The sequence below is a fragment of the Hemicordylus capensis genome, chromosome 4 (genome assembly GCF_027244095.1).
Source record: "Hemicordylus capensis ecotype Gifberg chromosome 4, rHemCap1.1.pri, whole genome shotgun sequence".
Classification (NCBI taxonomy): Eukaryota; Metazoa; Chordata; class Lepidosauria; order Squamata; family Cordylidae; genus Hemicordylus; species Hemicordylus capensis.
Genome location: NC_069660.1, coordinates 5,210,225 through 5,224,495, shown reverse-complemented (window position 1 = coordinate 5,224,495; position 14,271 = coordinate 5,210,225). Strand labels below are relative to the sequence as shown.

The 14,271-nt window shown below is 46.1% G+C and overlaps 1 protein-coding gene across 4 annotated transcripts in view; it reads left to right on the top strand.

Moving 5' to 3' along the window:
- The window catches only part of HM13 (histocompatibility minor 13), a 32,570-nt gene extending 23,907 nt beyond the window's left edge, over window positions 1-8,663 (top strand). For 3 of the 4 annotated variants that reach the window (XM_053247694.1, XM_053247695.1, XM_053247696.1), the window contains one exon: window positions 4,194-4,716. Coding sequence is in view for 1 of the 4 variants with exons in the window: in XM_053247695.1 (XP_053103670.1) it covers window positions 4,194-4,278 (85 nt within the window). In the remaining 3 variants the exon portion in view is untranslated. Of the gene's footprint in view, window positions 1-4,193 lie in introns of all 4 variants that reach the window. The other variant, XM_053247693.1, reaches the window with a different exon arrangement.
- The last annotated feature ends 5,608 nt before the right edge of the window (window positions 8,664-14,271 follow it).

Genomic DNA, 14,271 nt, shown 5'->3' with positions numbered 1-14,271 from the left:
TGTTGGACTACAACGCCCATCATCCCCAGCCTCAATGGCTGAAGGTCCCCAATCGACTCTGCTTAAGCCTGGTTCAAGAATCGGAGGTGTTTATCTGGAGGGTTGAGAGATCAGTGTGCGGAGTAACAACCAGCAGCGCGTGATGGCCATGAGTGCAGCCGCGCTGCAGGGTCTCCCGGGGCTTGTGGGGAATTCCTCAAGGCAGCGAGTTCTGCTCAGTGATGCTTTGGCCCGTCCCAGCCCTTGGATGCCGTGGAATCTTCACATCTCCCGCCTCCTACGTCAAGGGGTACCTCTCGCGCTCGCCGGTCCTCTTCCTCCTGTTTCATGTTTCTCCCCTTCTTGTGTGGGCTCCTGGTCAGTATTCAGAGTGTGGATGTGCTCCATTTTGAGGCTGCTTGGGATAGATGCTTGCCATGCCAAAGTCTGGGGCAGAGCAGCGTTGGGAGGCTGGGGTGCATGGGGCTTGGTGGAGCGCTCCACTCCGGAGGCACTTGCCCTCTGTAGGGCCCGAGGCAGGGGGGCACTGTGGTCTTGAGTGGCCTTCCTGCAAGCAGCCAGCAGCTGAACCTCCCGCTCTTGGCTTACTAGCCTGCCGTTCAAGGTTGCCCCGGCCCATGCCTCTTCTCCCACACCCCCAGCCTCTGGCACATGCAAAAGGCTTGGAGAGGCGTCTCCCCTCCCTTGTCTAACATAGGCAGCTGCCTTTTACTGAGTCACACCCTTGGTCCATCTAGCTTAGTACTCTCTGCCCAGACTGGCAGTGGCTTCTCCAGGGCTTCAGGCAGGTGTCTGTCCCAGCCCTGAGATGCTGCCAGGGAGGGAACTGGGAACCTTCTGCGTGCAGATGCTCTTCCCGGAGTGGCCCTATCCCTTAAGAGGAATATCTCGCAGTGCTTGCAAATAGAGTGCCATTGAAATGAAAATCAGGGTGGACCCTGCTTAGCAAAGGGGGCAGTTCAGTAGGAATGTGCACAAATCGATTTTTAAAATTTGTTTTGTGCCCAAAACAAATCACCCCACATTCGATTTGTATTTGCTTTGATTCGATTCGGATTCAGACAACCTAACAAGGTCCTAGGGGCACCAAATTTGGGTGGTGGGTAGATCCTCATGGGTGCCACCTACCACCCAATTTTCAAGGCAGTGGGACACTTGGTTGATTTTTATTTTTTATTTTTTACTGATTTTGAACATTTCTGCCATAGGAAACAATGGGTATTCGAAGTTGCCATATCTAAACCCTAAAACATCCCCCTCTTTCTTTCTTTCTTTCTTTCTTTCTTTCTTTCTTTCTTTCTTTCTTTCTTTCTTTCTTTCTTTCAAAGCTAAGTTCTAGCCCTTGTAGAAGTGGAGTTATAGAGCAAAATGTTCAGTCATTATTTTTCAGGTGTTTGGATTCTTTGGTGTATAATAACCTTTCCTCATAATGAATCCCTATGAGGATTCATTGCACACCTTCATAACTTCTGTTCATTTTGACTATCATTGGACAGTGCCAACTGTCAACTGCCATGTGTCAACTACATCCTCCACACACACAAACTGGGATACTCAGTTTATTTTTTAGGTATTTTTGAAGTGTTTAGATCATTCTGTGTCTTCATTACACACCTTCATTTTTTCTGTTCATTTTGACCCCACTGCTTTGCAGGTGGGGGTTGGGAATTAGTGGCATCCCATGTTCCAACTACCCTGCAAGCCACTGGTACTCAGTTTATATTTTAGGAATTTTTGAGGTGTTTAGACTCTCTGGTATGTAATGTATCCTCATAGGGATTCATTATGAGGAAAGGTTATTAGATACCAAAAAGCCTAAACACTTGGGGGGGGGGAATCCTAGAACATAAACTGAGTAGTACCAGTTGGCACTGTCGAAGACAGTCAAAATGAATAGAAGAAATGAAGATGTGTAATGAATCCTCATAGGGATTCATTGAGGGAAAGTTGTTATACACCAAAGAATCCAAAACACTTGAAAAATGACCACACATTTTGCTCCATAACGCCACTTCTACAAGGGCTAGAGCTTAGCTTTTTTTTGCTTTTTTTTTAATGAAAGTTGGGAATCTGGGGGAATTAATAGGAGGGATCTGCATCTCAAGTCAAATCAGGCGCAATTCGATTTGTACCCGAATCTAGCCAATGTACCACAGGGGTGATTTGTTTTGTCTCCAAATCACCCAAATCGGCTAGATTTGGGTACAAATCAATCTGTACCCAAATCAGTTTGCATTTCCCTGCAGTTCATGTTTGCTGCCACAAGTCCGGCTCTGCTCCCTGCTCAAGCCCCCACTCTGTTGTTCTGTGGAATTGGTGTCCTGTGCCCGGCCATGAGCACTACACTGCCTAGAAAGCAGCAGCACTGCCACCTCCTTTTCAGGGGAATCGCCTGCTTTGTGATGGGGCATTTGCCACTTTCTGCTACACATCTGCCAAGTGTCTTTCTGCAAGAGAAGCCCAGGGCAAGGTCATAGGCAGCTGCCATATACTGAGTCAGACCCTTGGTCTGTCTAGCTCAGTATTGTCTTTACAGACTGGCAGCGGCTTCTCTAAGGTTGCAGGCAGGAATCTCTCTCAGCCCTATCTAGAGATGCTGCCAGGGAGGGTGGGAACTTGGAATCTAGATGCTCTTCCCAGAGCAGCTTCATCCCCTGAGGGGAATATCTTGCAGTGCTCACACTTCTAGTCTCCCATTCAAATGCAACCAGGGTGGACCCTGCTTAGCTAAGGGGACAAGTCATGCTGGCTACCACAAGACCAGCTTGCCCTTTCATGTTGATGCCTTTCAACCCATCATACCTTGACATGTGTTATATAAGAACAGCCCTGCCGGATCAGGCCCAAGGAGGCCCATCTAGTCCAGCATCCTGTTTCACACAGTGGCCCAACAGATGCCGCTGGAAGCCTACAGGCAGGAGCTGAAGGGGGCATGCCCTCCCTCCTGCTGTTACTCCCCTGCAACTGGTACTCGGAGGCATCCTGCCTCTGAAGCTGGAGGCGGCCTATAGCCCTCCAGCTAGTAGCAGTTAATAGACCTGTCCTCCATGAAGTGTTCCAAACCTCTCTTAAAGCCATCCAGGTTGTTGGCTGTCACCACATCTTGTGGCAGAGAATTCCACAAGTTGATGATACGTTGTGTGGAAAAAATACCTCCCATTTGTTGGTCCTAAATTTCCTAACCTACCTCACATTATCATGTGGGTTATCGTGAGGACAAACATGACCATGTTCCCTGCTCTGGGCTCCTTGGAGGAAGAGTGGGCTATAAATGTGAAAAATAAACTAAATTTCCTGGCAATCAGTTTCATGGGATGACCCCTGGTTCTAGTGTTATGTGAGAGGGAGAAGAATTTCTCTCTCCCCACACCATGCATGATTTTATAGACCTCTATCATGTCTCCCCGCAGTCGTCTTTTTTCTAAACTAAAAAGCCCCAGGAGTTGTAGCCTTGCCTGATAAGGAAGGTGCTCTAGGCCCCTGATCATCTTGGTTGCCCTCTTCTGCACCTTTTCCAGTTCTACAATATCCTCCTGCAGTTGTGGTGACCAGAATTGTTCGCAGTACTCCCAAGTGTGGTCGCACCATAGTTTTTGCATTATAATATTAATATTAGCAGTTTTATCTTCAATCCCCTTCCTAAGGATCCCTAGCATGGGATTGATTGGGCTGTGTGCCGCTCCGCTCCAGCTTCCCTTCCCTCTTCTGGAGGAGTCGACATCTGTGCCAAGGAACTCAGTGCACCAAGAGGAGCAGAGTTCTGGGATGGTGTCAGTCGAGCAGACTGCGCTTGCCTGGCTTTGTGGGCTGCTGAGGGCGAGAGGCAGGAACTGGGCTTGCCCCTTCCAGGCTCAGAGTCCTGTTCAGCTCACCAGCCCCACCTCCCCAGGAATTGCCCCAACACTCTGCGCACACTTGTGGCTTTAAGGGCTAGCAATGATGGCCTGTGTTGGTGCCAGCTGAGAGGGGTTGACCACTAGAACTGTTGCGATGCCGAATTCCTCATCCAGTCCAGACTTCTGGGCTAGCAGGATACGAGTGCAGCACACACACCCCACTGCGCCTCTCTGCCTGTCCAGGGCAGAGCAAAGCTTCTAACCGGATCCGATTTCTGCTGGGAAGGGTCCTTCGGCTGGAGTCTGTGTTCCGCTGTGCTGGCTTCACCTTCCATCCCCGTCTTTTCTCGCCCCCAGCTACGAGGAGAACGCTGCCGCCAAAGAGGTGCTGCCGGATGATGCCAAAGAAGGGAAGACAGAGCCGGGGAAGAAGGAGAAGTGACTTTGAGCTGCTCAGCCGGGCTGGGCTCTGTCTGCTATACAACCCCCCCCCCCCCCGCCATCGCAAGTGATTTTTGTTTTTTAAAAAGGCAAACGGATTGTGTAACGGCCGTGTGTGCGTGTGTGTATGTATGCGTCTGTCTGAAGAGCCGGGGCGGGGGGAGAGGCAGGGGCACCACTGACCTTTTCCCCTCTGCCTTTGGGAAGCTCCTCCCGTTCCCCTGCGAAGGGATGGGGCCAAGTGGTCCCTGCTCCCCAGATGCCGTGGACACCCGCTCCCCTTCTCTTATTGGTTGTCTCAATGGGGTGGAGAAAATGGGGAGCAGGGGGCCACCGAGAGCTGATTTTTAAATTTTGTATTGTGGATTTGCTTCTTCTCATATTAAAAGGAAAAAAAAAAAAACACAAAAAAACAGATATTAAAGGGCCGAGGGCTGGCGCTGCGTCTCTTTCCTTGGGGTTGCCGGATTCAGTTGGGATGTGACAGAAATGTGGGGTGAATGTGCCAGAAGTGAAGCTGGGCAGTAGGTAGACAAGCAGCAACTGCCCACCTCCTCGGGGATCCCAAGCAGAGCAACCCGGCAAGCAGAGCTGGGCACTCAGTTTCTCTTGAGAGCAGGGACAGCTGATTGGGTTTGGGGAGGCATTAATTTATATCCTGTCCTTCAATCAGATATTCACGGTAGATGTCAACTGTGTATTGAGGGCACCCTAGTCCAGGGGTGCACAGTTCAAATGCCCTGGTGGGCCAAAACCAACCCCGAGGTGGTGTGTGGGGGGCAAGGTCAATTTTTAGGCCTTAAAATTAGCATGTTGGTTAACGAATTAATCAAAATGAAATTCATTTAAATGCAATTAATTGAAATTAACTTAAGCTCTGGCAGACCAAGATTAATTAATTCCACCGGCTGCTGTGGCTGCATCTCGCCATCCCTCCCCCCCTCCCCGAATCCCTCTGCCTCCTTCGGGGCTGAGAGCTTTCTGGTAGTGGAGGTATGCATGACCCAGCTGAAGGCACAGGGCACATAGACACCCTCATTCCCAGCAGAGGGCCTTGAGAGCCTAGGTGGGTGGTGGGGGTGGTGGCGGCGAGGCAGTGCACTCTCTGCCTCCCACACCACTCACGCTTGCTCTCAAGCCCCTCTGCTGCTGGGGGTGCATGTGTGCCCTGTGGTCTGCGTAGCTTAGTATTGTCTGGCTGGGGAAGGCCTCCAAGGTCCTTCTGTAGTGGGAATATCTCTTGTGGCCCTCTGTGCAGTCACACGAATGGGAGGGGTACAGCTGACCCTTCAGGACACTTCTTCAGCTCCTCGTGGTGCTGTGATGTTGCCCTCGTGTGGCTATTGTGAAGGGCAGTTGGAGTGTTGGTACCTCCCAGTTATTTTCTGACCACCGTGCTAGGAACACTGGAGAGAGCTCCTCTTGTTTGGAAAGCTTCTCTGAGTCTGTGGAGGAAAGTGAGAACTTCTGTTATTAACTTCTCTTTAGGTTGTGGCTCAGATGGAGAGCTTTGTACTAGGTGTCTTTTATGGGCAAGACACATGCAAAGTGTAAATCCTGTTGGGCTAAAATTCCTTTGGGCACAAGCCTTGCCTATTGTGTGTGGGAGAAGATAAGATTAATAGCTGTAAAATCTGTCTGCATTTTTCAAAACAGAATTGAGAGTTATGGCTCAGAGCTGCTTGATATGATTTAGCTTTGCAGACTCAATCAGTATCTGCTCCCTCAGGGTTGAAAGCCAGCTTGGCCTTCAACATCAATGGCAGTTCTGCCTCTTCTGTTTTGCAAGAAAGCCTTAGAGTTGCTCCTACAGCATTAAGGGGTGTTGCAGGTGATGCTCAAAGCTGTAAGTCCTTTTGAAATCAGGCAGAGCATCAACTGATGACACTGAAGCTGTTGGGCAGAGAGGTGACTGGAGGCTCGGTGCCAAGGAAATGACCCCACCATGCTGATGGGGCACCTAGCAAACCAAAGAAAAAGCAGCTCTGCCTGTCTTTAAGAGATCAGTACCTTGTGTGGAAGCTCATGTTGACAGCAAAGACTCTGATGATGATAATAAAGTTCCTTATTATTTTAGCTGCCCCGTAACAAATTGTTCTTTGGGCAGCTGACAATAGAGGATTGAAACATACAATAAAAACATAACACATTAAATCATAACAAATGGTGAAAAGAAAAAACAAAGCAAAACAGATTAAAAACTCCTTTTAAAATTAGTTAAAAATCAGATCAAATCTGAAAACCTGAACTTAAAAGCCCTGCGTGAACAAAAAGGTTTTTACCTGGTATCTAAAAGAGCAAAGTGGTGAAGCTAGGTGGATCTTACTGGGGAGCCTATTCCGTATTGAAGATAAACTCACTTAGCCACCAGTGGCACCTCCAGTGTCAGTGTATTTAACCGCTCAGGTTATGTCCAATCCTAGTACACATTGGGATGAATGTATGGAAATACTAGAAACTTACTTTATATCTCCAGAGCATTCTCCCTCCCACCCCTAAAAAGCCCAGGAGGCATGTCAAGGAACCTCTATTGTAGGAGATGATTTTAGTAAGTAGATCAAAGTTAGTGGAGCCCTAGATGTTCTCAAATGTGGCTCCCCAGATGTTTTTGGACAAAGCTCACATAATCCGTAGCCACAATAGCCAAAAGCCCAAAAGGATTGTGGGAGTTAAAGTCCAACAACAGCTGGGGACCCAAGTTTGAGACCCCTTGGAAGGTGGCAGCACTGTCAGCACTCTAGAAATCTTTCTGTTCCTCCATTGGGGGCCTGGGATCTTTAGAATGTGGCTTCTCGCACATGGGATGCAACAGTAGTCTCCTTAACCATATTCACCTTCCTCTCTTGGGCTCCTTGCCCCTCCTGATGCATTTACCAGTCTCCAAATCATACATTTGGTGCATGGTCAGCTATTCCCTCAAAGGGAACCAGAGTTACCACCACCTGTTCACATGAGGTGTGTCACTTTTTCTGTTGCCTGTGCTGTTTAGTCCAGTGGGTGTAGGCTGTTGATGACAGCCTGGCTACTTGTCTCCTGCAGGGTGCTAGGGAGAGAAGAGAGGGCCTCGCATTGGAGGGAGAGGCCTCCAACGGAACAATCTTCTACCTCTAATGAATCTGGAAAGCTGTCGTACTGTACATCTCCGATGCCTAACTATTTCCCTAAATGAGAACCAGTCCAAACTAGTTCCAGCCGACACCATTCAGTGTATTGGAGCAGTTCTAGATTTTGCCACAAAGGGAAGAGGGGGTGTATTCAAGTGACTGAGTCCACCAGAAAGGAGCAGGGAGCTGATAGAGGTACAATCATCAACCCTTTGATCACTCTCTACATTCCTTGCCTGTGTATACCAAAGGATGGCCCCTGCAGCACACAGAGGTGTGAATTCTGAGCAGGCGCTGTGTTTGGGGAGGATTTGCTGGCAACTATCTGGGAACCTCCCTGCTGCTCCAGTTTGCATGCATGGTGGAGAACAGGTCCTGTTCCTCTTTCTTTGCTAAGCCAAGGATAACTTTGGCAATGTGAGAAGGTAAGAGGAGAGGGTCATGAGGCAGTAGAAGTGAATGTTGCCAGATTAAATCCTCAAAAATAATGGACTCCAGAAAATTGATAGTGGGTGTGTTCATGGTTTAAACAGTTGACCTAAATGATGGACGGGGCCATATAATCTTCAGGAGCGTCATAACATTCCAGGCACTCTCCTCAAGGTAAGCTGATGAATCACAGGTGCCTGAGCAGAGGAGGAAAGACTTTTGCCAGAGAGGAAAAGGAGGGTTGTAATCCATGTCCAACACATTTATGTGGTTTTCAGGAAAGTTTTGAATTGAAACATTTCCCGTGCTCCAGGTTGATTGGAACCTGAATCCCAACAGTAACCGCCCCCCATTGCTAAATGTATTTGAATGGGGGTTATTTTTAATCAAATGACCATACTGTACATGAAGCCGCCTTATATGGAGTCAGACCATTATCTCACCACCTGTTGTCTGGGCTGGTTGGAAATGGCACTCCCAGACAGAGCAGGGTCTTTCCCAGCCCTCTTTGGCGAGGCTGCCGGGGTCTGAGCCTGCAAAGTACATGCACTTCCACTGAGTTACAGCAGTATCACTGCACCCTTCAAGAAAACTTGTTAAATATAACCTTAAAGCTGCATTCAAACAAATTTGCAGTTTTTCATGGAAACTCTTTGTATTGGAATACTTGCAATGTATTAATACATGCCCGTTCAGTAGCCTGGTGTTCATATTTTTTAGGGGGGCAGGCCAGGAGGACCATGTAGACACCAAGCTGTTAATTTTAAGGATGACTTCTGTGCCTAGGAAGTCTCTAATCTGCCATTCATTGGGATATATTCAAATAAATGTTCACAACACTGAAATGATTCAACTTGACTGGTGTTCTATCCATTCATTTTGTTTCCAATTCATTGTATAAAACACCACATTTTCTAGAAATTGAAACATTTTTGCTGGAGTAAAGAGCAGCAGAAAACATCCCATCCCACCTTGCTGGTCTGATCATTCAGTCTCTCAAGTGAATCTCAAACAAAGTCTTTAAGGCAGGGGCTGTCAAACTCGGGTCTCCAGATGTTGTTGGACTACAGCTTACACCTTTTTTGCCCTTACACCTTTGCGGTCATACAAAAACCAGCAAAAACCACCAACCCCCCTCTACTGAGTTTTTGTTTGTTTTCGGTATGACTGTAAAGGTGTAGAATGGAAAGGCTTAAGGGCAGGGGGGTGCAGAGACAAACACAGCATCTAAATGTCCTTTCCAAGGCCTTCATTGCAGCCCTACCAAGAGCTGGTCTGCGGCGTATTTCTTGACTGCTGGACCATTTACTGTTGATGGTCGATCCTAAAAAACTATTCCCCTCTTCAGTATTTTCATTATCAATTCTGACGCTGGTTGCTGTACCCGTTGTTTAGTCTTCTTTATGTTTAGCCGTAGTCCCATTTTTTCACTGTGCTCCTTGACTTTCATTACTAGAGCTTGCAAATCATCCCATTTCTCAGCTATCAGAGTGGTGTCGTTAGCATAGCTCAGGTTATTGATGTTTCTTCCTCCAGTCATTAAAACCATGCTTATCTTCTTCTAATCAAGCTTCTCTCAGTATATGTCCAGCATATAAGTTGAATAAATAAGGAGAAAGTGTACTTCTTTGCTGATCTGGAACCAGTCTGTTTCACCATGTTCCTTTCCATCTGGACTGTGGCTTCCTGTCCTGTGTATAGGTTTCTATGAGATGTTCTGGGATGCCCATTTTCCTAAAGATATTCCACAACTTGATATGGTCGGCGCAATTGAAGGCTTTTCTGTAGTCAATAAAGCACATATTGACTTCTTTCTGGTATTATTTGGCTTTCTCAATTATCCAGCATGCATCAGCAATGATGTCTCTTGTTCCTCGACCTTTTCTGAAATCAGCTTGAACATCCGGCATTCCCCTTTCCACGTAGGGCTCTAATCTGCGTTGGAAGATCCTGAGCAGTATTTTGCTAGAATGTGAAATTAAGGATATTGTGTGATGGTTTGTGCAATCTGTTAAGTCTCCTTTCTTTGGTATGGGTATGTGGACTGACCTCTTCCAATCTGTTGGCCACTGTGTCGTTTTCCAAATTTGCTGGCATAGTTTGGTTAGAGCCTTGACTGATTCTTCTTCTGTTGCATGCCATATTTCTGTGGCTATTCCATCAATTCCTGTAGCCTTCCGACATGGTAATGTCTGGAGTGCTGATCTAACTTCATCTTCCCATGTTCAAAATTTCAGTATACTCCTTCCATCTCTGTTTAATCTTCTCTGAATCAGTTACTATCTGCCCTTTGGCATCCCTTAACATACCAATTCGAGGTTGGAACCTCCGTTTGAGTTCAGAGATCTTTTGGAAAACTTTCCTTGTTTTTCCCTATTTCCATCCTCAAGGTCTTTACAGATGTCATTGTAGTACTGCTCCTTGGTGCTTTCCAGACTAGACTCTACAACGGGGTCAGGACGTATCAGGGAAGTGTGTTTCCACACTTCCTGTGTCATGCCACTGCAGTCCCTACATGGACAGCAGAATGCCGTTCACATTTCCAATGCCTTGTTGCGAATTTAATCACTGCGACATAGAGCAAGGACTTCGTATATCCGGCGTGGAAAAGTTGTGTTTTTTCAGGTTGTTAGTTGCTGCGAGACTGCTCCCCCTGCTGTTTACATTCAAAATGCAACTTGCCTGTATGGAGGCATTTTGCTGCTGTTTCAGCAGCTAGGCTGGAAAGCACCCTTGTCTCTTCCAACAGCTCTCTGAAATTCCCTATTAAGTTCCTTCATGAAGTCTTTATCTTTCTTGACTTTGGCTTTTCTCCTCTTCTTGGCAATTTTCACGGTCTGTTCTGACATCCATTTTGCTTTCTTCTGCTTCTTGGTCTTTGGCAGTCTCTTTTCACATTTGTCCTTAACAACTTCTTTGATTTCATTCCACAGTTCCTCTGGTTCCCTATGAAGGAGGTTCATAACTTCAAAGCGGTTCCTGATGTTCCTCTTGAAAATGGTGGGTACATTCTCAAGGTCATATTGTGGAAACGGGATAGCTTTGTTTTTCCTCCTTAGCTTGACTTAGAACTTGTACATGAGCAAGTCCTGATCTGTTCCACAATCGCCCCCCGCCCACATTTATGCTATTATAACTGAGCTCTTCCACCTCCTTGCACCAATAATGTAGTCAATTTGATTTCTGTGTACTCCATCTGGTGATGTCCATGTGTATAGGCGCTCCTTTGGTTGTTTGAAGAATGTGTTAGCAATGAAGAGATCATTGGCTTGGCAGAAACTAATAAGTCGTTCTCCTGCTTTGTTTCTGCTTCCTAGGCCACATAGGCCGACTGTGTTTTCTTCCTTACCTTTTCCAACTTCAGCATTCCAGTCTCCAACCACCAGCATTACATCTTGCTTGTATGTTCTGTCAATTTCAGAATGAACTTGAGCATAAAGAGAGGAGAGCGGGTCTTGTGGTAGCAAGCATGACCTGTCCCCTTAGCTAAGCAGGGTCCACCCTGGTTGTGATTGAATGGGAGACTACACGTGAGCACTGTAAGATATTCCCCTTAAGGGATTGAGCTGCTCTGGGAAGAACATCTAGGTTCCAAGTTTCCTCTCTGGCATCTCCAAGATAGGGCTGAGAAAGATTCCTGCCTGCAACCTTGGAGAAGCCACTGCCTGTCTGTGTAGACAATAGTGAGCTAGATGGACCAATGGTCTGACAGTATGTGGCAGCTTCCTATGTTCCTATAAAACTCATCAACTTACTCTTCTTCATCATCAGTTGTTGGGGCATAGACTTGAAAAACTGTCATGTTAAAGGGTTGTCCACAAAATCTAATTGATATTAGTTGGTCACTGACCGCATTGTACCCAAGTACTGTCATTGCTGTATCCTTCCTGATTATGAAAGCAACACCGTTCCTCCTTTGTTTTTTGTGTCCTGTGTAGTAAACCGTATGATTTTCTGACTGAAAGTGTCCAATTCGAGTCCATTTTAATTCGCCGATGCCCAAGATGTCAATCTGTAGTCAATTCAACTCATCTTTCACTGTGTTGAGCTTTCCCATCTTCATGCTTCTTACGTTCCATGTTCCCATTGTAATTCTGTCTTTGCAGCTTCGGATTTTCTTTTCCCACATGGCAACATCAGCCACTAGACTTCCAAAAGGCTTTAGCCTAACCATGTCATAAACACATCGGTACTCTGAGAGATCCTCAGCTCTTCTTCAGTAGCATGTTAAGTACCATCCGACCTGAGGGGCCCATCATCCAGCACTACATTGACAATCATTCTATCTTGTCTATCCATGTGGTTTTCTTGGTAAAATACAGGAGTGGTTTACCATTGCCTTCTCCCACACAGTATGAAATGATGCCTTTGTCGTTGTCACTAAAGTGACCGTCCTTCCTATATCGCTGCTGCCCAATAGAGCTACTTGCTTGCAATGAAGGTGCCTGCTTTCAAACACAAGGACTTATTTACAAAACCAAGAGGAATAAGCCTCCTTGCTCTGTACTTGTCCTCCATTAATTTGACTAAGCCCCTTTTCAAAACCATCTAAGCTGATGCCATTTGTGAAGGAATGAGGCACAAACCTCTTCATATTGTAAATAGTGTGTATAAAATGCTTGCAAAGTCCCTGTATTAGAAAGAACCGACAGTGTCAAAGGTTTATGGCTGATATGATTTGAAGGTTCAGGGTCAAGCCATACCACACCTGGTTTGGTTTGACCCCAGACTGAACCCCCCTCCAGCTGTTCGGGGGGTTCGTGAGCCATTTTGTGTGTCTATCTATCTATCTATCTATCTATCTATCTATCTATCTATCTATCTCTTCTGGGGAAAGGCCTGGAATGGGCCGAAGAATGGCCAAACTGGGTGATTTTTGCCATAAGGAAGGCCAGTGGGGGGGAGGGGGAACCTCAGCAGACACCTCCACCCCCGTGGCCTTGGAGAAGCACCCCAGAGGGGATAAGTATAATAATAATGATAATAATAATAATAATAGAAAGAACCTTACAAATACTTGGGCATTCTCCAGGCTGATAACATTGCACACACTGAAGTTAAAAGAAAAAATGGAAGTGAATACATCAGGAGAGTTAGAAAAATTTGCAAGTCCAAACTCAATGGCGGGAACACCATACAAGCCATAAACACCTGGGCTATACCTGTTATCAGATACACTGCAGGAATAATAGACTGGACCCAGGCAGAGCTAGAGACGCTAGATCGTAAGACCAGGAAAATCATGACCATCGATCATGCTCTGCACCCCCACAGTAATGTAGATAGGCTATACCTCCCTCGCAGCTCAGGTGGAAGAGGAATGCTGCAAGTCCATCAAACAGTAGAGGAGGAGAAAAGAGGCCTTGAAGAATATATCAAGGACAGTGAAGAAGATGCACTTAAAATGGTCAATAATGAGAAACTATTCAACACCAATGAAACCAAGCAGGCCTACAAGAAGCAACAAGTCAAGAACCAAGCAGAAAAATGGAAAAAGAAGCCACTGCATGGTCAATATTTGCACAATATAAGTGGAAAATCAGACACCACCAGGACCTGGCAATGGCTTAAGAATGGCAACTTGAAGAATGAAACAGAGGGTTTACTACTGGCTGCACAAGAACAGGCACTAAGAACAAATGCAATAAGAGCAAAAGTCAAAAAATCCACCACAAACAGCAAGTGCCGCCTTTGTAAAGAAGCAGATGAAACAGTGGACCACCTGATCAGCTGTTGTAAGAAGATCGCACAGACTGACTACAAACAAAGGCATGACAAAGTAGCAGGGATGATACACTGGAACATCTGCAAAAAATACAAGCTACTTGTAGCCAAACATTGGTGGGACCATAAAATTGAAAAAGTTGAAGAAAATGAAGATGTAAAAATATTATGGGACTTCCGACTACAAACAGACAAACATCTGCCACACAATACACCAGATATCACTGTAGTCGAGAAGAAAGAAAAACAAGTCAAAATAATTGACATAGCAATACCAGGGGATATCAGAATAGAAGAAAAAGAAATAGAAAAAAATCACCAAATACAAAGATCTACAAATTGAAATTGAAAGGCTGTGGCAGAAAAAGACCCAAATAATCCCAGTGATAATTGGCGCCCTGGGTGCAGTTCCAAAAGACCTTGAAGAGCACCTCAACACCAGAGGGGCCACAGAAATCACCATCAGCCAATTACAAAAAGCAGCTTTACTGGGAACAGCCTATATTCTGCAACGATATCTATAACAATTGACAATAAAATTCAGCCATCCCAGGTCCTTGGGAAGGACTAGATGTCTTGATAAAACAAACCCGTCAATAACACCTGTCTGACTGTGTCACCAACAGAGACTTATTCTCCATTAACTTATTTAATCCCCTTTGGAAGCCACCTAAGCCTGTTGCCACCACGGCATCTTATATCAGTGTCCTCCCTACATGCATTGCGTGACATGTAAA